This window comes from Halichoerus grypus, chromosome 5, assembly GCF_964656455.1.
Source record: "Halichoerus grypus chromosome 5, mHalGry1.hap1.1, whole genome shotgun sequence".
NCBI lineage: Eukaryota > Metazoa > Chordata > Mammalia > Carnivora > Phocidae > Halichoerus > Halichoerus grypus.
Genome location: NC_135716.1, coordinates 163,309,013 through 163,336,732, shown reverse-complemented (window position 1 = coordinate 163,336,732; position 27,720 = coordinate 163,309,013). Strand labels below are relative to the sequence as shown.

The window sequence follows — 27,720 nt, the reverse complement described above, 5'->3', positions numbered from 1 at the left end:
TGGAAAGAACAGTTTATGCTGTGCTTTATTAAAATGTGCATCATTCTTTTATTTTAAAATGTGCATCATTGTCTCGTGCTCGGCGCGCGCGACCTCAGCGTGGTGGCCCGCGGCGGGCCCCGTCCCCGCCCGGCTCCCGGGGAGCCGCCGTGCGCAGGCGCACTCAGGTGGCGCGGGCCCGGGGGCTCCCGCCCATGGCCAGGTAGACGTCGATGGGCACGTGCAGCAGCGTCAGGCAGTGGCAGCCCGGGCAGCGTCGAAGCGGCCTGGGGAAAGCGGGGCCCGGCCCCTGCTGTTGGGAACGCGCCCGGGGAGTGCACCCGGGCCATCCCCCCCACCCCCGGGGTTCGGCGGGGCCCTGACGCGGGGACGCGGTTCTGGGCAGGGAAAGTGGACGCAGGCGGTCCGGAGCCCCGCGCGGCGGGGACGACCGGGGCGGCAGGAGGGGCCGCGGGGAGGGCGCCGGCCTCACCTGACCGGGGTGTGCTCCGTGGCTACCGGCTCCGGGCTGTCCTGGGACTCGGGGGCGGCGGCAAGGCCAGGGGAGTCTCCGGCCTCAATGGGGAACCTTCGACCCTGCGGGGGCTCCTGGGCACTCATGTCCAGGCCCCGGGGCGCTCTGCGCGGGGAGTGACGGTCAGGCCGCTCCCGGGCCGCCGGACGCCCCCTGCCCGCGCCCGCCCCCTGGGTCGTTGCTCACCTGCCGGAGGCCGAGGCCGGTCCCAGGCTGGAAGCAGCTGCCGGACCCCTGGCCGCGGGACGACGCTCCGGTCCAGGCGGAGCCGGGCAGGTGTCTGCGGCGCGCCGCGGCCCGGGCGTCGAGGGGGCGGGCTGCATTGTGACCCGGGCCGCGGCGCGCTGACCTCACAGAGCCCGTTCCTCCCGCCGGGAACTCCCCCCTCGCCGCGTCGGGCCGCCCGGCACTCCGCGCGGCCGCGAGCCGGGTCCGGAAGGCTCCGGCCATGGCGCCTCGGTACCGGGCCGGGCAGAGCCCCCCGCCCCCCGCAGCCCGATGGGGGCACAGGCGGCGGCGTCCACGAAAAGGAGCCCGTCATCCCGGGCGGCGCGCAGACGCCCCGGAGCGCCCCGGGGCGGGCTGCGACTCCCTGCCTGGCTGGGGGACGGGGGCGCGGCGGTGACTTAACCCGTGCTGGGTTTGGTGGTGGTGATGGTGAGGGCAGGTAAGGGCACTGACAATTTTGGCCAAGGGTCACACAGCATTTACATCACAATTGGGCCGGAGTTTTAAAATGGCCCTCTCCCTCCCCACCACCCGTGGCTGCTGTGTCCAGACGGAGAATGTTCTAGCGCTGGGGCGGCTGCGCATGAAGTCCTTGGGGGGAAAAGGAGCAGGCCAAGGGCGATGGTGGAGTAGAGCTGCCTCACAGAGGCAGCATGAGCTGAGAGGGTGAGAGGAAGGCGGCGCTAGACAGCATGGAGGACTTTCTGCTCTCCAATGGGTACCAGCTGGGCAAGACAATTGGGGAAGGGACCTACTCAAAAGTCAAAGAAGCATTTTCCAAAAAACACCAAAGAAAAGTGGCAATTAAAATTATAGACAAGATGGGAGGGCCAGAAGGTGAGCTGGGGCCCCTTTGGAGGAAGGGAGGGCTGGCTGAGGTGGGTGGGCACTTCCTCCAGTGGGAAGGATCATCCCCTCCTCCCCTTTCGTCTGGAACCAAGGAGTGCAAGAGAGTTTGTGGCTCTGGGGTAGGTCGTGGGGGGGGGGGGGGGAACCTCGCACCTCTAAAACCCAAGATTAAAGTGGCAGGAGGTAAAGGGCCTCAGAGGCACAACCCCAGCCTGCTGGGCCTTCCTTGTTCCAGGAGGGGGACGGAGATGGGCAGAGAGGCCATGGCCTAGGCTGGCAGAGGGTAGGAGCTGCTGCCAAGGCAGGCAGAAGTGGGAACAAGGAAGACAGGGCTCAAGGGAAGAACCGTGGGGTCAGGAGGCAGGGGTGTGAGGAGCTGCTCACCACGCTGTGGGCAAACCAGGCCTCATAACTGAGATTCAGTGGTTTTGTCTAAAAAATCCCCAAAGCACTTTGATATCCATGGTCTCACAGGTTGCTCACAACAGTCCGAGGGTGGCAGGGAGTTGTTCCTTTGAATAATAAATTAACTACAAAAATAATAGCAGTGGGCATTCTTTGCAATGTCCAAGCAGCTAGACATTTAAGACTGTTAATGGGAACCAAGGCACCAGACCCAGACACGGTGGGCAGACAGAAGCTGGAAGGCGGGAGACAGGAGTGAAGAGTTATGCCCTCCTGGACTTGATACCCCCTGTCTTTTCCCCTTGTTTCCTCAGAATTTATCCAGAGATTCCTGCCTCGGGAGCTCCAGATTGTCCGTACCCTGGACCACAAGAACATCATCCGGGTGTATGAGATGCTGGAGTCTGCCGACGGGAAAATCTACCTGGTGATGGAACTGGCTGAAGGAGGGGATGTCTTTGACTGTGTGCTGAATGGGGGGCCGCTGCCCGAGAGCCGGGCCAAGGCCCTCTTCCGTCAGATGGTCGAGGCCATCCGCTACTGCCATGGCTGCGGTGTGGCCCACCGGGACCTCAAATGTGAGAACGCCTTGTTGCAGGGCTCCAACCTGAAGCTGACCGACTTTGGCTTCGCTAAGGTGCTGCCCAAGTCGCGCCGGGAGCTGAGCCAGACCTTCTGCGGCAGCACAGCGTACGCCGCCCCCGAGGTGCTGCAGGGCGTTCCCCACGACAGCAGGAAGGGGGACGTGTGGAGCATGGGCGTCGTCCTGTACGTCATGCTCTGCGCCAGCCTACCGTTTGACGACACAGACATCCCCAAGATGCTGTGGCAGCAGCAGAAGGGGGTGTCCTTCCCCGCTCACCTGGGCATCTCGGCCGAATGCCAGGACCTGCTCAAGCGGCTCCTGGAACCAGATATGATCCTCCGGCCTTCAATCGAAGAAGTCAGTTGGCACCCGTGGCTAGCAAGCACTTGATAAAAGCAATGGCAAGTCCTCCCCAATAAAGCAGGGGGAGAAAGCAAACCCAAAAACCCGCTTCTAAGATGGTGATATATATTTTACACTTTAAGTTTACTTCTATCCTAAAACTTACCTACACCCTCCCCAAGCCTTACTTCTCTTTCCCTTTAAAGATCTTCATGCAACCAGAGGGCCTCATTCAGACTTCCCTTTTATTACAGCTAACAAGTGATTTTCACACAGGTGTTTAACTCAAATTAATGAAGAAGAAAAAAAAAACAGACCCCAGAATCATACACACACTGGGGGAGGAGAGGGGAAAAGTGACCAAGAGCCACTGGAACCACCGCTGTTGCAACTTCCTTTCCAAATAAAAGCAGAAGCGCTGGGAATGCAGAGACGGCCTCTCGACTCCTTGTCTTGGTGAGAGGCCTGCTGGGGGCCCTGTCCCTGCCTCACCCCAGAGTCTAAGCTGAGTCTGAGGTGAGGACAGGGGACTTCCTTGAGCCCCAGACCACCCCTCCCTGCCCCCCCTGCCCCTTCCCCAGGCTCCACGCAGGAAGCCAGCCTGCATACTGTGTCCGTCCTGCCTTGCCTCCAGGGCAGCTGCTGTTGGGGACAAGAATAGACCCCCAGACTTCCAGCTTCTGTTGAATCTCTTTAATGCTGTTAACGGCAAGTCTGGAAAAGGTTCAGGACAAAGTTCTTTTTTCTTTTTTTTTAATTACAAAACTAACAGCTGTTAGAATCTTTTTTTTTTTTTTTTCCCTTTTTTCTTTTCCTGGCTACAAAATACTCTGGGGAGATGCATTATAATTTAAAATATATAATATTGCACAAACAACCAAAAGGTTAATTAAACTAAAGAAATAATTACAAAGAGAAAAACCCCATCCCGTCAAAAAAAAAGATTCAACATTCTTTCCATCCCACCCCCCCCCCACTGAAGGTTTGAAGTGGAAGGGACCACCACTCTCTTGGCAGACCTGACCACAATCCCTTTACATCACTGGTGAATACACCAGATTATGTACCAGAATCACCAGAGCAGCATCATGAAGCACCAGGGTCTCCAGGAATTCCTGCAGCCCCTCATTCCCCCAAGAGAGGAACAGCTTTACCAGAGTGAAGGGTGAGAGCCACAAAGACTGGGTCAGTCTTCAGGAAGAAGAGCTTTTGCAGAAGCCTGATGAAAGTCTCAAGAAGTTCACCCCCAGCATAGCCCTTCAAGCAGCAGAAGGGCTGAGGTGGAGAAGTTGGGCTCACCGGAGTTGTAAGTACTCGGCTTTGATCGCTGCTCGGTACCGCTGGTACTGGCTTGTGTCCTAAGCTACAGGGGGGTCGAGGTGGGTAGCTGGTCGGACAAGGTATCCCGCCAGGCAATGCACAGAAGGGCCTGAAGAGACCCCCTCCCTTCTTGAGGAGGGGAAGAAATGCAAGAGCAGACTCTTGCAGGTGGCACGGCTGGGCTAAGGACTTGGGTGCATCCGACATGAAGAAGCCCTGGGAGAGGTGTTGGGGACATACCAGCCTGGGCTGGACAGAAGGAAGGAGGTGGGAACTCAGGGTTTGGTCTCTAGATTCGGAACCACAAGGAACCTTTCTGGGAATGGAAAATGCCTGGGAGGGGAAGATCCCCAAGAGAGGCAAGTTTCCCAGAGACGAATGCCTCTTACTCACTAGGCTAGAAACCAGAATGTGCTTGCCATCCCGTCTAGCCAAGGACAGGCGGGATGGCCTTCCTTGCCTGCTTATGGGTGGACAGAGTGTTGTCTCAGCTTCCTCCAAGAGACTGGTGCTTAGTTTCTGTCTACACAGGTAGAAGGGCTAGAATTATCCCTTGGGACTTCCCAGCAAGAGTCCCTAAGAACAGTGGGTGTTCAGCAGAGAAATGTAGGCTCTTCTGGTGAGGAGGGGTAGGTCTCCTCCCCCTTGAGTCATTCTATGGTTGGCACAAGTCAGAGTTCCTGGTTTGGATTTAGTGAGCCCCTTCCCAGATGTGAGCAGAGGCCCAAAGGACCAGCAAGGAGCCACCCAGAATCTGTACCCGAGCTCTGGTTGACAGAGGCCATTGGGGGGACATTCTCAGTCAGTGTCTTCCAGGGCTGGGCTGAGACGAGCGAGGGGGTGGGAGGTTCTGTGGGCAGGGGGAGCTGCACGCTCTGGCTCCCCTCATTCCCAGTCCTCCCACTCTACATCTTCCAGCTGCAGACAGGAGGGGATAATGGAGAGCACAAACACATATTTACTCCTCTGAGTCAAGCCCAGACCCAACCTCCCCTTGCTGCCTCCATTTACGGATAGCCTCCCCTACCCTGCCCAGCCCTGCCTTGGGCCATACCCTCCTGCCCTCTGTTAGAGTGAACCACTGTCTTAAGGAATGTGTCTGGGGAGCAGAGCTATCCTCCGCCTAAGGGGTGGGTCTGCTGCTCTGATCATTCCAGACCCAAAGGAAATGCTTCCACCAGCCAACACTGGATGCCCCTAGGAACTATGTCAGTCAGTCCCTGAAGGAGAACTGGAGAGGGGCACTGCCATGAGGGTGCTCACAGGATCTTCCTCAGGGGCTCCAGCACCCTACTCCCCCAGCTGAAGTCTCCCCAGGGAACTTTCTATTGGCCTGCTGTCAGCTGATCCCGGGTATGAGAGGTGGTAGGAGGTGGTAGAATGACGCTGCTTAGGTATACAGCTGTCAGGTTTTACCGAGGGCCGCAGAAACACAGAGGGCATCGAGCCCCTGGGACATGAGAGGGGATCAGGGGCCTTCTCCGCCCCGGGCATAGTGAGGTCACAGGAGCCAAAGACTCTTGGGTAGGTCTCTACCTCTCCCCAGGCTTCAGTTTTCCAATATGAAAACCAAGGCCCTGCCTGTCTCTCTCATCTGTTCACCTCTTTATAGCCAGTTCATGAGCTACATGATGGAAGGAATCATGTGGTTCTTGTGTGACTGTGGAAATAGCATGGACTTGAATCAGACGTCTGGCCTGGAGCCTCAGTCCTGTCACTTAGTAGTTGTGAGAGCTTTTCCCCCTGCCTTCCATTCAAAATGACCCATTCTTGACTCTGGCAGGTAATGAAGCATAAGAGTAGGAAGGCCTCTGAGCTTTCTAGCTGGACGGGTTTTGTGGCAGCTTCAGTAATGTTCACCACCTGCTCCCATGTCCTAGGCACGACGCCTAACACGTCTACATGCATTGTCTATCACAGCTTACAAGCTTCTAGGGCCAGTTCTAGGTTTTCGATTGTGAAACAGAAGCTCAGGTTAAGTGACTTGCCCTAGATCACACTGTCTTTTGCCCCAAGGCCAGGAAATGTGTTCGGGACCATCCCTGGGGACCATGATGTGGGGCAGGGTTTGGAGTACATTTTTTTTTAGTAGTTCCTCAGGTGACTTTCATGCAGAGCTAATGTCAGGAACTCTCCCACCGTCCACCCTGGAACTGAGGGGAAGCAGAGCCTGCTGATGGGAAGTGTTCAGGGCCTGAGTGGGAGGCTCCAGCACCCTTCTGGAAGCTGCCATCTCAGAGAGGAGCAGGCATCCACCCTTAGGGGACGGTTGGGCCTGATGGGGAGAGTCCTCACACACTGGGAGCACTGAGCTTGCTTCCCTGAGGCCAACCAGGCCCACTCACCTCCCCAGAGGCATCCACTTTGGAGAGTGCCATCTGCACTTCCTCTTCGGTCATGTCCAAGTCGAAATCCTTTTCCCAGTCCTCGCTGATGTCCGTGCTTGAGCCTGGAACCAAGATCCACAGTGTGAAAGGCGGGAAGGGGTATGTCCGAAGAGTCTGTAGCTGGGGGTGATGGCGCTCTTTAAAAGGGCCTGGCAGGGACGCCTGGGTGGCTCAGTCGTTAAGCATCTGCCTTCGGCTCAGGTCATGATCCCAGGGTCCTGGGATCAAGTCCTGCATCGGGCTCCCTGCTCAGCGGGGAGCCTGCTTCTCTCTCTGCCTGCCGCTTCCTCTGCGTGTGTTCTCTCTCTCTGACAAATGAATAAATAAAATCTTAAAAATAAATAAATAAAAGGGCTTGGCAAATATACAACAAAGGTCTTAACATTCTGTTGTCACTCTGACTCAGTGATTGTACTTTTAGGAATCTATTCTAAGGAAAAACGCTGGATTCAGTCAAAGATTTAGCCAAAAGGATGTTCACTGTAGTGCTGTTTATAGTGATGAAAATTTAAAAAAACACTTGAGAGTTCACTGATAGGGAATTAAAAAAATAAATAAATGGTGTAGTCACATGATGGAACATTCTGTGACTTTTAAATGTTAGGCTGCAGAACACTTCTACCCGTGGCGACACAGTCTACAACTACTAAGTGAGAGAAAGCAAGTTACTGTAGTGGAGAAAGCGCTCCGGACCAGAGGCTCCCCAAAGCCACAGACCCCTTGCAGAAGACATAAACAACGAACCTCTTCCTCTTCACCTCCTCCACTCTACCTGCGCTGACCTTGCTAGTCCTGAAACACACCAGACACATTCCTGCCTTAGGGCCTTTGCATGGGCTGTTCCTTATACCTAGAACTCTCTCCTCAGACATCCACAGGCCAACTTCCTTGCCTCCTTCACACCCTTGTACAAACCATCCCATCTAAATGTGGCCTACCCCGACTATCCTACTTTATTTTTAAAAGATTTTATTTATTTGAGATAGAGAGAGAGTGAGTGAGTGAGAGAGCGTGAGCAGGGCGGGCAGAGGGAGAGGCAGGCTCCCCGCCGAGCAGGGAGCCCAATAAGGGGCTTGATCCCAGGACCCCCAGGACCATGACCCGAGCCTAAGGGAGATGCTTAACCGCTTAACCAACCAGCCACCCAGGCGCCCCCCCAAACCATCCTACCTTATACTTGAAACCCGCCCACTCCCCTCACTCTGCTCTACTTGTTCTGTGTGTCCACTGTATTTATCAACTTCCGAATTCATCACATCACGAGACTTAGTTTGCTTATTTCTAACAGAGGTACTGGAATGTGCGCTCCCTGAGGGCAGGGATCTTTGTTTTCGCCAAGTGCCTTGAATACAGAGTTTGTGCTCAATGAATATACGTGGGACCCTTTTCTAAAGCAGGGTCGGTGGACTACAGCGCGGGGACCAAATCCAGCTTACTGCTTGCTTTGGGAAGTGAAATTTTGGAGCAGAGCCATTGCCATTTGTTTCCATACTGCCCATGGTGGCGGCTTTCCTGCAACGGCAGCAGGCCCAAGGCGTCCCGTCAGCCCGCAATATTTGTGATCTGGCCCTAGAGAGAAAAAGCCTACTGATCCCTGCTGTCGGTGATTCTGGGGTCTGCTAAGTTTGGCAATCACTGCTCTAAATATTCACATTTGGGCATGACTTCTTATAGGCAACGTAAAAAAAATGTACACATGAAAGTTATTATAAGAAAACGACAAAAATAGTTTAAAAAAAGTATATGTGGAAAAAAGTATATGCAGTATGATTCTATTAAAAAATATGCTAAGATGCTTGTACACATAGAGAAAAGATGCATCACATTCCCATAAAAATACTAACAATAGTTACCTTTAGGTGATGAGGTCAGGGGGTAATTTTCCCATTCTTTTTTTTTTTCACCCCTAAAATGAATACATACTACTTTGTATTTTTTTCCTGTCTATTAAAAGCACCTTCAAAAAGAGTAGGTCCCTGATCTCTCAGTGGCATGACCTATACACATGTCCTTGCTTTTGCTTGCTCAGCTTGCTCCTCACCAGGCACCCAGACTCTGACACCAACTCCCCCCCCCCACGCGCCCCTACATTCCTTATAAGGGGTCTTGCACCGTGCTCCTTCCTAGCCACCTGGCTAGCCACCAGCATCCTTGTAAGATCATTCATGGTCAGGGGCGCCTGGGTGGCCCAGTCGTGATCTGCCTTCGGCTCAGGTCATGAGCCCAGGGTCCTGGGATCGAGCCCCGCATCGGGCTCCCTGCTCCGTGGGAAGCCTGATTCTCCCTCTCCCACTCCCCCTGCTTGTGTTCCCTCTCTCGCTGTGTCTCTGTCAAATAAATACATAAAATCTTTAAAAAAAAAAAAAAAAAGGATCATGCACGGTCTCTGGAGCCAAGCAGACCTGGGTGGAATCCCTACCTTTTTATCTATTGTGTAGTCTTGGGTAAGTTATTTTGGGCTTCAGTCTATTTATGAAATAAGGATAAAACCACCCTCTGTAGGGAACCGCACGCACGGATTATAATGCAGATGCCTGTCTCCCCACCCCCCTCATTCAGCTTCCGCAGGTCCAGGTAGTGACCCAGAATTCTGCATTATAAATAGGTACCCGGGTGATTCCTTGTAGGCCTGGGCCTGCAGTTCTGAGATACATCAGTGCTAAGAGTAGAGGTGTCAACGTGAAGTGCATGTAACATGTACGCACAGTGGGAATTTAACAGACGGGGCTGTCAGTGGCACCGTCTCCGAGGTAAGTCATTTTGTGTGTGGCCCCGGGACTGGCCAGGGCAGAACGGCGACCGAGACCCAGCTCTTCACACGCCACGTCCCAGTCTCCCTAGGCCTCCGGGACCCTCTGGTGACACACACGTGGCTGTCAGCGCAGGCTTCCTGGGGGTTAGAAGCCGGACTCCTGCCTGTTCCTCATCTCAGAGCTGGGGCTGTGGCCGTGGCAGCTTTCCCTGACCTCAGGTTGCCCTTCAGGAATGTGAAACTCTCTTTTTCAGGCTTTAAATTCGAGGGCAGCCCTTCCAGGGGTGGAAAACAGAGCATCAGCTTACCGTTTTGAGGCACTTCACCTCTGAGGCGGGTATTAACAGTCCCAATTTACAGAGGACGAGATGAAGGCTTCAAGTGGCAGAGATGAGAATCAGGGCTTTCCTTCCCATGTGCCTCCTCCCCCCTTCCTGTCCTGTCACACGACAAGAGTACTAAGAGCTCCCTGACACTGTGCGCATGGCAGAGAACAGATTTAGGCCAAAACAATTTTAAGCTTTCATGGAGTTTTACTGTTGTTGTTTTAAGAAAGGGGAGTTTTCGGGTGATTACTAACCTCCCAGTGCTGTCATTCAGCTCATTTTATTCTGTTTAACTACAACTCTGTTTCCCCAGAGAAGAAATGGGAGGCAAAAGCCACTCCTAGCTCAGTCATTGGGGAAGGAGGGCCTTGAGCCCAAGGGCTTCTTCTAGTTCCGCAGGCCACAGGCCTGTCCCTGTCTCTCCTCCCCCTTCCTACTGAGGGAACCTGAGCAGGGTAAGTCCAGTCTCTTAGATTAAATGGATCTTGGGACAAAGTGCAGGTGGGAAGCAGCTCTGCAACGACAGTAACTGCCCCGGGACCTTGGTGAGGCCACCCCAGGAAACTGCTGCATGCAAGGACCAAGCTCTTCTATGTCATCTAAGGATATGGACGTAAGAGGGAAAAGGAGTCACTGTCTCCAAGCCTTCATTCTTTTAAGATTCATTCTCTCTACTCTGTTCCCACTATGCCCCCCTAGTCCAAGACCCTGGCTTCCCCTAAGTGACAACTGCTTCTGGTGGGTCTTCTGCAGCGACTCCCCAGGCCTCTTGCATCCCCCCCCGAGTGTGTCAGAGGCAGGAGAGCAGAGCGATGAAGAGCTCGTGCTGCAGCTTCCCCTAATCTCATTTCGTCCCATTTCAACCCACCACTCATTTTTCTGATCCCGCTCTCCCATGGCCCAATTCCCCACAACCGCTACCTCAAACGGCCCTTCGTACCACCCGGCCAGCAACCCCCCACCGCCTTTTGGGTCCATCACCTACTCTTCACCTTCCTAAAGTACTATTTTACACTTTTCTAAATACTTAGTGGGTGGGTGATTGATCTCTGTTTCCTTCCAGTAAGTAAAAAAATGGGGAAAATTACCCAGATCTCTTGGGCTTCTGTGAAGACTGAATGATATGCATATCCAGTGCTTAGCACAGAGCTATACAGACATATAGAAAGTGCTCAGAGATGGTTTCTTATTATCACTTCCCCAAAGCAGGGCTCTACTCAGATTTCTTCCCTGAGGACCTATCATGAAAGTTACCCCCAACTTATAGAGGAATAAATGGGGCTTAGAGAAAATCAATAACTTTTCTGAAGTCACATGGCTTAGGAGCAAGGTTGGGATTTGAACCCAGAACTGTCTGAACCCCAGAGCCTGAGCCCTCATCCTCTACACGTAGAGCTCTCCGGACCGGTCAGGCATATAATGTGAGCAGCGTGCCCTGCTGCTTTATGGCACCAAGTCCAACCTTCCAAGTTCGGCTTAAGGCTAAGCTCTTAAGTTCTACTTCTGAGCTAACCCATCCACCCTTCTTGTTCCTCCCTCTCCTGGGAGATAATACAACAAAGTGGGCTTTCGCCCCCGCCCCCTGGGTGCCCCGTGGCCTCTGCTATCGGGACTTGGTGGGCCCCTCAGCCGGACTACCAGTCCCCCGCACCTGCCCAAACTCTCCACCTCTCCTCTACAACGCCTGTCTCCTCGGTCAAACAACCGCCGGTGCCCCGAGGTTCCTTCTTTCTCTGAACTTCTCCGGCACCACGCCTGTCCCATACTGCTTCCCGCTTCATCATAAAGCCTGCTGCTTTTGCCCCTCCCTCCTCAGTGTCTCATAAAGAGCGGGTAGGAGCTCAATGGATGACCTCACTGAATCAGAGCCAGAAGGGAAGCATTGTGTTGGAAACTGGAAACCCTACCGTTTCCATCAGGGAGCAGGGTAGGGGTGGGGTGGGGCCAGTTTCCCTCCCACTGCAGCAAACCAGTCTCTCACTGCACCAGTAGGCGTGGGCTCACCTGCTGGGCAACTTTTGTGGCTGACTGGTACCGTGTGTCAGCAGAGATTGCGTGTGTGTGTGCGTGTGTGTGTGTGTGTGTGTGTGTGTAGAGAGGCCTTGCTGTGCGTGTGTGTGTGTGTGTGTGTGTGTGTAGAGAGGCCTTGCTGACAATCGGCTGTCTCTGAAGAGGTATTCTGGATGTGGCAAAAAAGTCAACACCAGAGCTATCATTGTCCTTTAATTCCAGGAATTAGAGAGGTTCCCCTTTGACAAGAAGTCAGTCTCCAGTCCAAAATTCCATTATACAGATAAGAAACTAAGCTTTATTATTTAAGCTGGGTCACAACAAGTTCATGAGTATTCATTTTATTCTTTTTTCAACTGTACGGAAGTGTTGTTTATATGTTTCATACTCATAATAATGCAGTAAGCTTAGGGAAGCTAAATGACTTTTCTGAGGTCACCCAGGGGAGAAGACCTCTGTCATCAATCAATGCCACAGGGATTTCCAACCCAGCACAAGGCTGCATCGTCCAAATGCATGGAAACTGGCGCAGTGTGGTAGCTAAGGGCATGGGCTCCGAGTCCGAGAGACCCGGGTCTGAATCTGGGCCTGCTACTTCCTGGTCATGTGAATCTGAGCAAGTTACTTAATATTTCTGAGCTTCACTTTCTTCATCTATAAAAGTGGACAATAATACTGACCTCACTGTGCTGTGAGATGTAATGAGAAACTAAGTGCAATATAACACATTAACCTGGCACAAACCTTATTTTGTTGAACCTAAGACCCCAACGATTGTTAAGATGCACCCTTATTTCAGAAAACAGGTACATTTTGGCGTGCCTGGGTGGCTCAGTCGTTAAGCATCTGCCTTCGGCTCAGGTCATGATCCCAGGGTCCTGGGATCGAGCCCCACGTGGGGCTCCCTGCTCAGTGGGGATTCTGCGTCTCCCTCTCCCTCTGCCTCTCACCCTGCTTGTGCTCTCTCTGTCTCTCTCTCAAATTAATAAAATCTTAAAAAAAAAAAAAAGAAAACAGGTACATTTTAAATGGATGAAATATGGTAACAACTACTTAATAGATAGCAGCTGTCATCACCATCAGTATCACAAATGAAGGACAACTGCTGCTGGGACCCTCCCAAGGGATGAGGACACAAGTCTGCCTTATGGGGTAGCAACGCTTGCCTGCCCCTCCCCCCCACCCACTGGGCTTTGGCCTTGACTTACCTTTCTTTCCATTGTTAGAGGGTGTAGACTTTCCACTGTCCGAGTTCAGCTCAAACACCCGTAAGTCTGTGAGTACCTCCTCCCTCAGAGTCTCTACTCTGGCTGGAGGCCTGGGCTCCGGGCCGCTAGGGCGGCCAGCAGGGGGCTGGGGCTTGAACGGAGCCGGGGGCGGGGGTCCAGTCTCACCCACATCTACAGTCAGGCCATGTTCCTCCAAAGATGCCTCGAGAAGCTTCTGGGACAGGTCCTTGGGCGGCACCGGTGCCTCGGCGGCAGCGGCAGCCTTGACCATCTGCGTTACGACGGAAACGCTCTCGCTGCTCTCTGACGGAGTCACCTCTGCAGGAGGCTCAGCGGGAGCCACCGGATTCTCTTCACAGGGGCTCAGGGGGCCAGGTCCTCCTTCAGGGGATGGGGAAGTCTGGGCCACAGGAACCTTTGCCTCTTTCGGAGATGTGGGTGAAATGCTCACAAGCTCCTCTGTCGAGAGAGAAGAGGAAAGAGGGCTATGTGCGCTGGTCAGCCCCAAGACAACCTTGGGGCGCTCTGAAGACAGACCTCAGGTTCCTGCCAAAGCTTGCTCTGATCAGGACTGAAGGGTGCCAGTGTCCTCACCCTCTCCCCAACATGGTTCATCTGCAGATACCCCCTGTCGGTCAAAGGCTCTCCTACCCACAAGGCCTAGCGTATGTCTGGCGGACACTCAGCTTCTGGCAACACAGCCCAAGACAGTATTATAGGTTAGAAAGTTAAGATTTGACAGTGAATCAGTTCTGGGTTTAGGACAGGCTCTGCTATATTCGCAGTGTATGATCTTGGATAAGACACTTAACTTTCCTTAATAAAGAAAATAATAAAGAAAACAATAAATGTGTTAATGGCATGCAGGTGGCTCTAACATACTATCCTAAGCTGAGCTACCAGACAGAGGATGCTCGGCTACCACCTAAAGCCAACAGTTCCCAAACCTGGCTAAGCCATGAACTTTACCAGGGGAGCTTGTTAAAAATACAAGTTTGGGGGTGCCTGGGTGGCTCAGCTGGTTAAGCATCTGACTCTCGACCTCAGCTCAGGTCTTGATCTCAGGGTCATGAGTTCAAGCCCCGCGTTGAGCTCCCGTGCTGGGTGTGAAGCAAAAAACAGGCTCGGCCACATCCCCACAGAGTCTCATTTAGAATGGGGGGAAGGGAATCTGGAATTCCAATAAGCATCCCAGGTGACTCTGAAGGGGCTGGTCCATGGGCTGGCCGGGGAATCTGCTGCTCCTGACACACATGATTTCTGTACCTAAACCAGGAATTCCACCAGCCCAGGCAAACATTTCCTTGTTAGTTCAGTCTATCCTCAGCATGTACAGACGCGGTATACATGTCCTGTACTTCCCTGGCTGCCAGGTCTCTCCAGTGCTCACAGAATGGCCAGACGGTCCCCAGAGGCACGACAGGACCTATTACTGTCTCTTACCTTCTTCCTCCTCCCAGCCAGGCTCTTCAGAGATGCTCTGTTCTGCCCGTTGCTTCAGGGCATCCCTCCGGGCCTGCTCCTGAGTGTGGGGGGAAAAGATGGCCAGCAGCAGTCAGGGCAAGCTCTTCCCAGACCCTGGCCCTGATCCCAGAGCTCTTGGTACCCTGTGCCCCTTCTTCCCTCAACAAAATCCAGCCTACTTCCCCAAGGGCTGCGTGGAGGACCTCCCCAGGCCAGGCCAGCATACCTGCTCTAGTTGATGGACTTTATAGAAATACCGATGCCAGAATTCTGAATGGGAAACAGCTGCTGGGACCTGGAGGGAGGGGACAGTGGAGATGAGACTTTGGGAGTGGTTGTGTAGGGTCTGTGTCCCCAGCCTTATCAGCCTGCCCCCAGCTGCCCTGGATTTCAGATGTGGTTAAGTGGCTGAGTAGTTTTTCTTAGAGCACTTACACCCTCCACCCCCAGACCCACGTTCCTGGCCCAACTTGGCCAAGGAGGGAGAACAGAATTCCCATCAGGCCTTGCTGGCCCTTCCATTTCTCACATGACTGCCAGAAACCAAGTGGCTCCGACTGCTCTCTCGGGCTTTTGTGATTTTCCTCCCACCTTTCCAGTTGTTCCTTCTGAGTCTTCAGTGGGCTCCTCTTTTCCTTTCCTTATCTCTTCTCGTTCTCCTTTATCTCCTAAGGCCAGGTGACTCTGCAAGGACTCTAGATATGTCCCTCCCACCTCCCGACACCTGAAACCGAAGCTGGGTAAGGTCCTGCCCTCTGGGCCCTCACCATCTTGGTGTAGAGGGCCCGGATGGAGGGGCTGCCTGCAAGGAGCTCTGAGATCTCCCCCTTCTTCTCCTCTAGGCAGAACTGGGAAAGCCAGGCATCAAACAATTCCGGGGGCCCTGCAGAGGGACAGACACTGATGGTCAGTTTCCTAGGTCTGGAGAGAGAACATTGGGCCTACAGAAAACACACCTAAGTGTGGACAAGGACAGTGAGGAAAGCTCAAGGTTTTTTTCAAAGCCATTTGGGCAAAGGTGGGGGGTCAGGAAGGGTGATGGGGTAGGTAGGCCTCACTGGTATCATGGCAAGGAACTGAAAAGTGATCTCTAGAATGGGCTGCAGTCTGCATGTTCTCACACACCTGCTCGCTTTTTAGCCCACTACACTTGGCTACTGAACCCCCTTCTCTCTGAAACCGCTATTCTCAGGTCCCCAGGGGCCCCATGTTTCCAGTCTAAAGGCTACTTCTCTGCCCTCCCTCATGTGACCAATCCATCTTCTGATCCTGGGAGCCACTTGTCCTTGTGAATGCCCTCTTCTCTCCTGGCTTCTTGGGCTTTTGTAATTTTCCTCCCACCTTTCCAGTTGTTCCTTCTGAGTCTTCAGTGGGCTCCTCTTTTCCTTTCCTTATCTCTTCTCATTCTCTTTTATCTCCTAAGATAAGCTCCACTAAACCACAAGTTTCCACCTCTCCCTCCCCTGACAACTCTTCAGTCGCTCTTTGCAGCCCCACCTACCCTTCTGGGCTCCAGATCTAGGGGTCCAGGTGTCCCCTGGACACTTCTGCCTGCTCAAGTGCAGCAAACCCTATGTGTGCTTTTTCTTCCCTCCCAAGCTGTCCCACCTAGTTGTCCACCAGAGCCCTGGGTGCCCTCCTGGACTCCTCCTTTATCGATCACTCTGGATTCCACTTCCTCAGTGTCTTCTGTATGCACACTGTCCTCTTCATTCCACCTGCCACTCCCTAGGTTCTGGCCTTACCTCTGATGTGGGGATTCCTACCAAGCCTCCTACCCAGTCTGCCCATCTTCTATCTTTCTCTATTTTATCCTTTATAACCATGCTTGATGACTCTTCTATAAAATGCAAAATCTACTCACCCAGGCCTCAAAACCCTTTAGGAGTTTTCTAGGGAGGGTTTTTAATTTATTTTTATTTTATTATTATTATTACTTTTTTATTAAGTAAACTCTTATGCCCAACATGGGGCTGAAACTCATGACCCTGAGAACAAGAGTTGCATGCTCCACTGACTGAGTCAGGCAGGTACCCCTCTAGGGAGGGCTTTTTCTTTTTTTTTTAAGATTTATTTATTTTATAGAGAAAGCGTGAGCAAGTGAGTGAGGCGGGGGAGGGACTACAGGGAGGGAGAGGGATAAGCAGACTCCTCTTTGAGTCTTTGATCTCAGGACCGTGATCTCACAACCCTGAGCCAAAACCAAGAGTAGGAGGCTCAACCAACTGAGCCACCCAGGTACCCCTAGGGAGGGCTTTTTAAGCTAGGATCCAAGGATGGGCTTCAGAGGGTCAAAGAATTCCCCTATTGCGTTATAAAATTTTGTGGAGAGAGGGTTTATCACTATCAACAGATTTTTAAAGACCTTTGTGACTAAAACAAGGTTAAGAACTACTTGAGGCATTTAGAACAAAATTCAAACTGCTTAGTCTGGCACCCAAAGCCCTTCCGATTTGGCCCCCACCAGGCCCCCACCAGCAACTCTCACTGCCTCCTTCCCTCACATGCCCCTCTTCAGCCTTCTCCAGTGCAGAAGCTCAAATGTCCTGTTGCCACGCTTGAACGCCCTTCCCCTACTGCTAAAAGTAAAATTAGTTTACTTCTTTTTTCTTTTTTAAGTAGGCTCCATGCCCAATGTGGGCCTTGAACTCAGCAACCTGAGATCAAGAGTCGCATGCTCCACTGACTGAGTCAGCCAGGTGCCCCAAAATTAGTTTACTTCTAATTCATCCTTAAAACCTCAATCTGAGTGTCACCTCCTAGGTTCCCCAGGTTGGGCTGCATGCTTCCCCTCTGGGTTCCCGTCTGGGGAAGCAGCACTCCATCCCTACTATCATTGCTTTATCCACAGTTTCCCGTTTCTCTTTCCTAACATACATTCCCGGAGGTCTGGACTGGGGTGAGGGCTTGACTCATTTCTGAGCTCCAGTTCCCAGCCTGGGGCCTGCTGCATGGCAGGGGCTTGGCAAACAAACACCCAAGAGAAGGCAGGCAGGGCAGCAGGGTTGGGATGGGGCCTGAGTGGAGGCTGAGGGAGTGGAGTGAAGTCTCTGCAGACCGGGATGAACACAGTCCAGGCTCAGGGAGGAAAAGGGACTGACAACCCATCCTACCACACGTAAGGTGCACTCTAGCCCCACTCTGGTCCCGCCACACAGAGGGTGCCAGGCCAATGCTATCAGAGACAAAGAGGGTGCTCATCCCAGAGCCCCTAAAGCCTGCCCCCTCACAGCTACCCCCTCACCATCTGGTTCATTGCAGTAGGTTGCCGGCTCTGACTGCAGACTGTAGAGGCGGGCCTGGAAGAAACAAAGAACGGAAATTCTGGAGTGCTAGGTGCAGAAAACATCTCCTCTCTGACAGCATACCCTACCACTGTTGTTAATTTAGGTGCTTTGAAGATGTCCCTCCCCTATACATTTAGTCCCATAGGAAGTCAACCTCAACCCAGCTTCTCCCCTGCTGGCTGCCAGACCCACAGGGCACTTGTCAGGTCACCCTATGGCTAGAGAGTGGAGCACTGGGCTAGGAGTACAAAATTGGGGCTTCCAGAAAAATGGTCTTTCCCCTACTATTCTACCTTGGGAACTAAGAAAATCCAGTGTAAGCAGACTACAAAATTGTATGTATAAAAGGCTTTTGAATTATGTGAAACTTGAAAAATGTTAGTTCAAATATATTATTAAAGTCCAGATTTATGGGCAAATTTTGAAGTAGCTCCCCCAAATTAAAACCATTCATCAAGAATTTCTTAATTTTTTTTTTCTTTTTTTAAAAGCTTTTATTTAGGGGCGCCTGGGTGGCTCAGTCAGTTAAGCGTCTGCCTTCGGCTCAGGTCATGATCCCAGGGTCCTGGGATCGAGCCCCGCATCGGGCTCCCTGCTCCGCGGGAGGCCTGCTTCTCCCTCTTCCACTCCCCCTGCTTGTGTTCCTTCTCTCACTGTGTCTCTCTCTGTCAAATAAATAAATAAAATCTTTAAGAAAAAAAAAGATTTTGTTTATTTATTTATTTGAAAGGGAGACAGCACAAGCGGTGGGGAGGGGCAGAGGCAGAGGGGGAAGCAGACTCCCGACCGAGCAGGGAGCCCGACGCACGGTTCGATCTCAGCCAAAGGTAGATGCTTAACTGACTGAACTACTCAAGTGCCCCAAGAATTTCTTAATTTCACAGCCAGTCTGCCAAATGAATTATCTGCTGTGTTCCTGTTAAGGCCACAGGAGTGACAAACAGAAAACCTCACCTTCCTTCCTCAGTATCACGTGAAGCAAGGGCTGGCTGTCTAAATCAGAACTTCAGCAAGGGGCTTTGTGATTCACTGCCGTTATAATTTAAAATCCTACAATTTAAGAAATTTCACACTTCCACTCAAATGGTCACTAAGTGGTGGTATTAATACTAGTGCTGAAAGATAATGCTTGAAAAAATCATTATGTTTGGAATGGAAACTCAATGTGGTAAAATGCTGCGAAGGCCAGACTGCTGTGACATCACACTGTGAATTTAGGAGAAAATACCCCATGAACCATAAGAAGTAACGCTGAGGAGATAAAATGTGTAAGAAATATCCTGCCACTGTTGTTGATCTAGGTGCTTTGAAGACATCCTCCCCCCATGCATTTATTCCCGCTAGAAATCAACCTTCACCCCAATGCTGAGAGTATCATGCCCATACAGGATTCCTTATTATGGCTGAAAGCTGAAGGGAATCCAAATGTGCAACACTAGGGAAATGACTGAATAATGACGCTACCTTCACTTGCAAGAATTTAAAGACATTAAAATGATGATGATTAAGAAAGGTGCTAATATTTTTTATACATTTTTTTCAGCAGGTTACAAAATTGCAGGTATTAAGTGCCTTTCTGGTTAAAAAGAAAAAATCCAAACTATCTTTACCAATGCTAGTAAACAAAAAGAAATGACAGGTTAGACGCCAACGAGAAATCAGTGATTCTCTCTGAGGGATGGGATTATGGATTTAGGAATCATCACCCTCTTGCTTACTAGTATTTTCCAATTTAGTTACATACATGTATTTATTTTCTGGCCTGAACATGTATTGCTTTTGTGAGTGCACGCAGGAAGCTAGAACCCAGCACTGTTAGGCACCTGCGGGGGGGGCTGCTAATGAATACCTTGGTGCCATCATAGGGCTCAGCTGTGCCAGAGGGTGTGCCCATCAGGGTGATGACATCGCAGTCTATGGTTTTGTCCGGTGAGGGAGCAAAGGTGTCGGAGATCACTCCTAGGAAGTCAGACAACCCCTTCTTCATTTTCTCTGTTGCCCCCGAGGAGCCTTCAGTCTGCAGAGAGAAGCGGGCAGAGGAAACAGGTGGCCCAGGAGCAGGCTGCAATCTAGGGGATGGGGTACTGAGGGGTGAAGCATCAGGGGCAAGAGTGTGCTCTATGTGTGGGGACCAGGGAAGTGCTCACGGCCTCTCACCCTATCTCTGCGGTTGGAGAAGGACAGAGGTAGCCAGGGTTCCCCCGGACACCAGATGGGGGTGTGGAACAGGGCTCCCGTAGGCCTGGATAAATCAGAGCAGAACTCTCTGACTGGCTGTTTCATAAAAATTTCAAGACCAGTCAGGCTGATCAAAAACTGGCAGGAGAGGGGGCGCCTGGGTGGCTCAGTCGGTTAAGCGGCTGCCTTCGGCTGAGGTCCTGGGGTCCTGTGATCGAGCCCCACATCTGGCTCCCGGCTCAGCGGAGAGCCTGCTTCTCCCTCTCCCTCTGCTTGCCACTCTGCCTACTTGTGCTCTCTATCTCTGTCAAATAAATAAACAAAATCTTAAAAAAAAAAAAAAATTGGCAGGAGAGGATGCATGTCATACACACTCAGTGGGGAAGAGGACCCACAGGTAGAGTGGTGGGAAAGGTACTAGTTTTGGAGACCTAAACCTCTCTGAGTCAGTTTCATGATCTGTAAAATGTGGGTAAACAGACTTCCTTCAGAGGGCTGCTGCGACAAATAAAAGATAAGGCATGTACAATGCCTGGCATACAACAAACTTTTACCTAACAGCAGTATTGTAGTATTACAATTTCATCACCATCATTCAGGAAGTAGAACATTTTGTATGAAAGGTTGGGGAAATATGGGCAGGATGAGAACAGATATCCCTGCCTAGAGGCAAACCTGGGACCAGCTGAGGGCCAATGTATGGATCATCTAGAAGGGGCAAGTGGGACACCGAGCTTGAGCCACACTGGTCAGAATGGCCTCGAAGCAAAGCAGAGATGGGATGCTGATAGGGCCAGGCTTTAAACCTCATGGAAACCATAATATTTACTCCTGATGAGGCTATCCAGGCATTTTACAGAGTGCTGGCACATGCTAGCACAGATATACAATCAATGAATGAAGAAAAGGAATGAATGAATGGAAGAAACGAGTAGCACGTGTGCTACTGGCTGGACTCCAGCAGATCAGCAGGGTTACTCCTTGTCATCCATGCTCATCAGCAGCTGTGACTAGCAGGCAGACAGTATTTTACAAGAAGAGTCAACCAAATAAGGTTGGCGGAAAGAACTCCAAAACATGTTTCTCATAACATGGCCTCTAGTCACAAGGCAACTGGTTCAGCTGGTGCTCGAATGAAGAAAGTGCAATTGTCCCAATACTAAAGGAGAAACTGTTCATACAAAACCTGTATGTTATACTTCATCAGAAGCTTGAGATTTGCAGGGATAGCCAACCATACACAACTTTCACTTTTCACACTAACTTTAGAATCTAACTCCTATCTCACAAGAAGATTCGGCTACACATCTTTGATTAATAAAAACAGGGACAGTAAGAATATAAGTTGGCACAACCTTTCTGGAGGGTAGTTTTGCAATAAATATTAAAAGGCCTAAAACTGTACTCACCCTATGATCCTTTCCAGTATTTTATTATAAGGAAAACATGAAGGGCAAAGATTTAGCGATCGGAATGTTCACTGTGGGTCTGTTTATAGTATCAGAAAAAAAATGCAATAGGAAACTAGGAACTGGTTGAACCTACAGAACAAAATAAAGGCCATTTATGATGCTGGAGAGTGAGGTTTGCAATGATTAAGTCAGAAAGTAGGTTACAAAACATGATATTCATTGATTCCAGTTTTGAAAAAGAAAGTGGACATAAGAAACATACCCCCAAATATTAACAGTCATTCTCTCCGGGAGATGGAATTATGGGTGTCTCTAGGTCTTTCTTTTTCTTTTACTTACATGTATTTTCTAAATTGTCTACAATGAATGACTTTGCTAACAGGAAAGCATTTGCGAAAACAATACAGAAATGGGAAAGCCTATTAATACTTATTCTATGTAGCTTGTTTGCCCGACAGACACAATTCTTTCAAAGTGGGAGCCTCTGGGGAGAAACAATCACTTAGCAGTGGAAAGGCTGGGGCGTCCCCACCAGGGGCCCAGGGCAGGTCCGGCTGTGAGGGCCAGGCACTCAGAGGGGAGAGGCAGTACTCACGGCTAGCTTCTCCTTGACCACGCTGGCCGTGGCCACAATAGTGCAGGCCGCGTCATGCTGCACCACCTGGGTGAACTCCGTCAGGTCTCGCTTCATGAACTCCAAGGCTTCGGAGGACTACGGGAAGACAAGAGAGGGATGACAGAGCCAGCTGGCTCCACTACCCTTTGTTCCTGTTCCCTGGACTTCTTCCGTCCCAGACAGACACACGGAAAACTGAGGTGACGCGCGAAGTCTAGGCACAGAAACCATGCTTGCTTGTCCCGGGTCCCTGACCTGGGATTACCAAATAGCAGCGTACAGAGGGACTTCCTGCCGTTCTGAGAATGGGGATGACTCTTAGCCCTGGCGCTGAGAAGCTCTGTGGCCACAAGTAACTCTCACCTAGGCTCGGTTTTCTGTAAAATGAGGGAGGCAGCCCAGGTCAGTGGTTCAAGAGCAGGCTGGGGAAGGGGGCGCTTGTCGTCCGGGAACAAAACAGAGTCTGATGCGTTGCTTTAAGTCATGACGTTTGTTTCAAATTTCAAATAACATGAAGAAAAGGTGTGTGATTTTTTTTATCAAAGGGAAGTGTTTCTACTTTTAGGGGTTTTTTTTTGTTACAGGGAGATTCAGTTGAAATAGGAGGCAGTATATGAAATTATTTGTCTGAAAAGTTTAATGAACATGTCGCATTAGTTTAGAAAGCATTTATGAGTGATTCTTGACATTTAATACCAGTAAAAAGGTGTGTGATTTTTACATTCAACAAAGGGGATACTGAGAGAAATACTGGACTGGATTATCTCTGAGGGGTTCTTGGTTCTATCACTCCAGGATTCTGTTCATCTGTAGAGCAGAATGGATATTTGCTTCTGTTGGACTGACCTGCTGCTCAGACGGCATGAGACAGCAGGCCCTCAGCTCTGGTCCAAGTCTTGCCCTGCTTTGTTTCACCCTTACCCACTGTACCTTCCCAGACTACCTCTGTGTTCGCCCTGGCAAGCCTTCTCATTTTACACATGGATAATCAGCTGCATTGTGTGCGTGTGTGTGTGCGTGTGTGTGTGTTAGCATTTTTGAGGGTTTTTCTTTGGGGAAGGGCCTGCCTAGTTTTCATCAGCCTGGGATGTCTCTGAATGGGGCAGTGTTGTCTATTGGCCAGAAGCTTCTGTGGGAGTGGGAATCATGTCTCCATTTCAGACCCGGGGCTCCTTAATTGGGGCGGAGGGGTCATTTTTTTTTTTTTTTTTGGAGGGGTCATTTATTAACACGCTCTCTCTGTCCACTCTGCCATCGCCTTGGTCTAGGCCAACCTGCTCTTTCAAATGCACTCCTTAGAGGGTGCCTCAGAGACCTCTACTACACTGTCCCTGTGCCACCGCTGGGAGTTTCGGAAGTCAGAGCAGTCAGAGCAGACCAGGTTGTCCCCGCTTTACATTCTTCAGTGATTACACAGTATCCTATGAGCAAGGATAAAATCTTGACCTTCACTTCCAAAGCCCATCTCATCTCACCTCTGGCAGACTCTTAGCCCCTACCACTGTGTCCCTCACTGAACTCTAGCTGGCTTTCCGCAAGTTTCTCAAATGCTCTAGCATCCTCCCTACCTTTAGGGTGTCTGAACAAATGATTCTAACTCTTTGAAACACATAAGTGAACAAACACAATGAATGAACCCCCTCACCTAGTTAACTCTGATTCTTCCTTCAGATCTACACTTAAATGTCACTTCCCTAGAGAAGCTTCCCTGATGCCACCTCAGATTAGCTTGGTTCCCTGCTTCCCAGGGCACCTACATGAACATTTGTCATGCTGTAGACTTATGATTGCCCGTTCAGTATCTAGCTTCCTGGATAAACGGAGTTCTGTGAACATACAGCCCATGTTTTTTGCTCACTGATGTTTTCCCAGTATGTGACATAGAACCTGGCATAGAGTAGGTGCTCAAAGAAAGTTTGCTTGTTAAATTTACATGTACCAGGGCAAATTTTAATTATATAACCACTGCCATGGTGATGTGATGAATGGCTGTCTGCCTCACTAGACTGTGAGCTCTGAGGGGACCAGAATGAACCGACATGGTGCCTGCCCTCAAGAAGGTCATCATCTAGGGACGCCTGGGTGGCTCAGTCGGTTAAGCGGCTGCCTTCGGCCTGGGTCATGATGCCAGGGTCCTGGGATCGAGTCCCACATCGGGCTCCTTGCTCAGCAGGGAGACTGCTTCTCTCTCTCTCTCCCCCTCTGTGCTCTGTCAAATAAATAAAATCTTTGGGAAAAAAAAAAAAAGAAGGTCATCATCTACCGGGCAAAATGCTCACATAATAGTGTCAGTGTACAAGAGCAGAGTGGCGACCAGTGTTTTATCAGGAAGTTGGAAAGGCTTGGTGAAGGGAAGCCTGGACTGAGCACCTAAAAGAATGAGCAGGAGTCAGTAAAGGAAGCCGGGGCACTGCAGGGCACGGGGTTTACTGAGGCCTCTGAGCATTTCAGTCCTAATGAACATTCAAGGTAAAGCAGAAGTAGTTGGGAAGAAAGCTGGAGAGGCTGCCAAGGGCAACTATGGTGGGCTGGTCAGCCCTGTGGGTGATGGGGAGCCACCAAGAGTTTGAAGGAGGTGGGACACGATGACATCTGCATTTTTCATAGGTCACTCCAGGGACTGGCCTGGAGTGCCATGGATCGGTCCAAAAGCGACAAGATTAGAAGACAGAGGAGAACCAGTCAGGAGGCTGCTGTAATAGTTCAGAAAAGAAAATAAAAGAATATGAATAAGGATAAGTGCTGGGCAGGATGAAAGAATGGGACTGATTCAAGAAATATTAGGTAGACAAAGGTAGATTTAGGGATTAAATAGATGTGTTGAGCGAGGGCAAGAGAGAGTCACGGAAGAGCCACTGGCTGCTAGACTAGGCGACGGGGTAGATGCAGCGCTGCCAGCTAGAGAGGAAATGTGGAAGGGGGAGCAGGCTTAGAAAGAAGACGATGACAGTGATTCTGGTCATGTAGCGTGTGTGATGACAGTGGGCTATCTGGGACAGTTGTCCAGCAGGAGCGATTCTCAAACACTAAAGCTCAGAGAAAAGGACTAGAAATCACACTATTATGAAAATGGAGGAGGTCACCCAGGAAGAGTTTGTAGAGACAACAGAGCAGTGCGCTGAGGACAAGACCCCTCAAACACCACACCTTTAAGGGGCAGGAAGGGAAAGTCATGAAACAGGAAAGAAAAGCCTGGAGATGTGGAGAATTGAGAGCACATGCCACAAAGCCAAAGGAGTAGAGTTGCAAGAAAGAGGGAGTGATCACGAGTATCAAATGCAGCCGAAAGGACCAGGAAGATAAGAGCTGAAAACCACCCGATGGATTTGGCAAGTGGAAGGTGAAGCTGAGTGTGTTTACAGATAAGCTTACACGTGAAGGCTGCAGGGATGGGGAGGGAGTTGCAGGGATGGGGAGGGAGTTACGAGAGATCATGTTGTTGACCTCAAATAAAAGTAGGAGGCGAGGGTGTCTCTTAGAGGTAAAAGAGGAAGTAGCTGAACAGAGCACTTGAGGGAAGAGTTAGGTTTGGGGAAAGTTTCAGAAGATAAGGGGAAGAAAAGCAAATCAGAGACTGAAAAAGCTTGCTGGGGGGAGGGGGAGTGTTCAGGCCTAAGTAAGTGTGGGGAATCTGTGGTTGGACCAAGGAGCAATGACTTTCTTTATCAGTGTCTGTGGGTAAATGCAAACACGCATATACACTATAGGAGGAGGTAAGGAGCAGAGGAAGAGAGATTACAGCACCATCTCAGAACTGTAGTCTCTAGGGCAATGTATGCTAAGGGGTGCAAGGGAATTGAGGGTCCTGGGAACTGAGTAGTCTAGATGGAGCTGGGATGGGAAGGCAAGGGGGCAGGGGCAAGGCCAGGAAAGCACTGAAAGACCAAGGGGAAAATGGAAGTAAAAATGAACTGGTGGTGTTTAAGAGGTTTCCCCAGCACACTCCTCAGCACTTAATAAAAATAACTGATGCTTATATGCTACTTACGGTGTGCTAAGTATTGTCCCTGGTGTTTTACACACATTATTATTTAATCCTCACAACAGTACTATCAGGTAGGTGTTATTAGTACTCCCATCTTGCAGATGAGGGACTGAGGCCTAGAGAGGTTAAATAACTTGTCCAAGTTCATATAACGGTAACTAGCTGAGAGGGAAATTTAAGTCCCCTCTTTCTGAATGGGGAACTGTCAAAGGCAGAAACAACACCCACAACCTTGCTTCAAACAGGGAGCTCCCCAAGAACGAAGATGGAAAGCTAACCAACTATTTTTCATGAGTTATGGTGAGACCAGCCTTGAGGGAAACACACAGGAAGTCCTTGCCCAATACTTGCTGAAAGCATGTCAGACTCTCCTTCCAGGAGCTCGCTCAACAGCTGAGGTCTTTTGAAGTCTTTTCAATTAAACTTCAGTGGGAAATTCTCTTAGTCCTCATAACAACATAAACAACTCAGGGCATATTCTCAGATTTGCTAGGCTGTAGCTGAGAGGGCTGAACAGGAGCATGCAGGCTAAAGGAGGTATTAAAATGCTCCCAGAAGAGAGGACTGATTTAACCGAGATCAGAAGCCTCCTGGAGTCTGCCCTGAAGCAGGACTCGCCCCAATTTCTTGAAGTAGACAGTAATTAACTTTTCCTCCACAATTCACTTGGGCTGGTTTTGACAAACTAGTATGGAGTGGAACAGAAACACACAACAGCCTTGTCCATCGGCAGAGCCAAGGCCCACGCACCCCACAGGAACTGCTGCCTCCCCACTAGCCTATGAGCTTTGTGAGGCCCAGGATAGCACCTGTACCCTCAGGCCCCGTCAGAGAGTGCTAGCTGTGGCATTCTAGTATTTGAATGACTATAGTAATAAGTTTCTATTGCAGAACTCTTCTTCAAGGCCTAGATCAAAGGTTCTCTCTTCTACGAAGCTGTGAATTTCCTGCGCTGGAATAAACTGCTCTTCCTATGGATTCCTACAAAAGGGCCGCTCCGGCCTTTAAAACAATCTGTATTTCACAGTGGCTAGTGTCACAGTGGTCTGAGTCGGGGGTCAGTCCTCCCTGAGACCAACAGGGGATAACCGCAGGGCCCGGGTGCGCCTCATCTCTGAGGCCCAGCGCCCACACTGGTCGGGCGGGGCCGCTCGGACCTGCTTGCATGAGGCGGCGCGAGGCCCCGGCGGAGGAAGGGCGCCGGCCCGGCTTACCTTCTCCTTGACTGCCTGGTAGCTCTGCTGCAGCCAGCTCCGCCACCAGCCCACGTCCTCCCTGTGAAGACAGACATATCTGGCGGCCCTGCGGTGCGACTCTTGCCCGCGCATGATCGAGTCTCAGTTTCTCCCTGAGATGTGGTCGGCGGGCTGAGACTTGGCAGACCGCTTCCCCACCCCCTCACACTGAGACTCCACCCCGCCCTTTCAGCTCCGTCCACTCCCGGGCTGGCCTCCTGTTCCCCACGAGGACCCTGGCCCAGCACCCCGACCCTGGGAGAATTCAGGCCCCAACGCCCGAGAGCTGGATGACGGGCTCACCCTTCCGCCATCTTGCCTGCATGACATCACCACTATTTACTGACCTCTGACTTCCGACACGGCACCGCCCCCCCAAGCACCGCCCCAGAGCGCTCGGCCCAATCCTCGCGCTGACACCGCCCCCAGCCCAATCTCCGCCCCGGTCCGTCACCAGGCCCCGCCTCCTCGTGCTCGGTCCACTCTCTGTCTAGAGTTCGCTCTTAAACTCCGCCCCTGAACTCTCGGCCCAATCTTCACTCAATTCGGTTCTCGGGTCCACCCCCAAGCGTTAGCCCTACCCCCACCAACAACT

The 27,720-nt window shown here is 51.2% G+C and overlaps 3 protein-coding genes across 4 annotated transcripts; 1 reads left to right on the top strand and 2 right to left on the bottom strand.

Moving 5' to 3' along the window:
- Nucleotides 1-1,059, bottom strand: FAM229A (family with sequence similarity 229 member A). The gene is made up of 3 exons (XM_036065187.2): nt 701-1,059; nt 473-619; nt 1-266 (listed from the first exon to the last, which is right to left on the bottom strand). The coding sequence occupies exons 1-3, from the start codon at nt 835-837 to the stop codon at nt 164-166; spliced, it is 387 nt and encodes a 128-aa protein (XP_035921080.1). The 5' UTR covers nt 838-1,059; the 3' UTR covers nt 1-163.
- Nucleotides 1,057-3,353, top strand: TSSK3 (testis specific serine kinase 3). Of its 2 annotated transcripts, none has more exons than XM_078073475.1 (2): nt 1,057-1,181; nt 2,311-3,353. In XM_078073475.1, the coding sequence occupies exons 1-2, from the start codon at nt 1,169-1,171 to the stop codon at nt 2,970-2,972; spliced, it is 675 nt and encodes a 224-aa protein (XP_077929601.1). In that variant the 5' UTR covers nt 1,057-1,168; the 3' UTR covers nt 2,973-3,353. The 2 variants fall into 2 exon arrangements, with proteins under 2 accessions (XP_077929601.1, XP_035921077.1); XM_036065184.2 differs by lacking the exon at nt 1,057-1,181 and adding an exon at nt 1,435-1,579.
- Nucleotides 3,152-27,477, bottom strand: BSDC1 (BSD domain containing 1). Its single transcript, XM_036065182.2, has 11 exons — nt 27,429-27,477; nt 27,105-27,165; nt 21,885-22,001; nt 19,549-19,716; nt 17,657-17,711; nt 15,180-15,295; nt 14,639-14,707; nt 14,392-14,470; nt 12,928-13,407; nt 6,590-6,693; nt 3,152-5,162 (listed from the first exon to the last, which is right to left on the bottom strand). Exons 1-11 carry the CDS (start codon nt 27,437-27,439, stop codon nt 5,130-5,132), a joined length of 1,293 nt encoding a protein of 430 aa, XP_035921075.1. The 5' UTR covers nt 27,440-27,477; the 3' UTR covers nt 3,152-5,129.
- Between the last annotated feature and the right edge of the window lie 243 nt (nt 27,478-27,720).

What these genes read in the sequence shown, in the direction of transcription:
- TSSK3 (XM_036065184.2), top strand. Translation starts at nt 1,435, where the DNA reads ATGGAGGACTTTCTGCTCTCCAATGGGTACCAGCTGGGCAAGACAATT. An exon ending in CAAGATGGGAGGGCCAGAAG is followed by an intron (nt 1,580 to 2,310) that starts GTGAGCTGGGGC and finishes TTGTTTCCTCAG; the next exon opens with AATTTATCCAGAGATTCCTG.
- FAM229A (XM_036065187.2), bottom strand. Translation starts at nt 837, where the DNA reads ATGCAGCCCGCCCCCTCGACGCCCGGGCCGCGGCGCGCCGCAGACACC. An exon ending in CCGGCCTCGGCCTCCGGCAG is followed by an intron (nt 620 to 700) that starts GTGAGCAACGAC and finishes CTCCCCGCGCAG; the next exon opens with AGCGCCCCGGGGCCTGGACA. An exon ending in ACGGAGCACACCCCGGTCAG is followed by an intron (nt 267 to 472) that starts GTGAGGCCGGCG and finishes CGCTTTCCCCAG; the next exon opens with GCCGCTTCGACGCTGCCCGG.
- BSDC1 (XM_036065182.2), bottom strand. An exon ending in AGCCCTATGATGGCACCAAG is followed by an intron (nt 17,712 to 19,548) that starts GTATTCATTAGC and finishes TGTTTCTTCCAG; the next exon opens with GCCCGCCTCTACAGTCTGCA. An exon ending in CTACTGCAATGAACCAGATG is followed by an intron (nt 15,296 to 17,656) that starts GTGAGGGGGTAG and finishes GTCCCTCTGCAG; the next exon opens with GGCCCCCGGAATTGTTTGAT.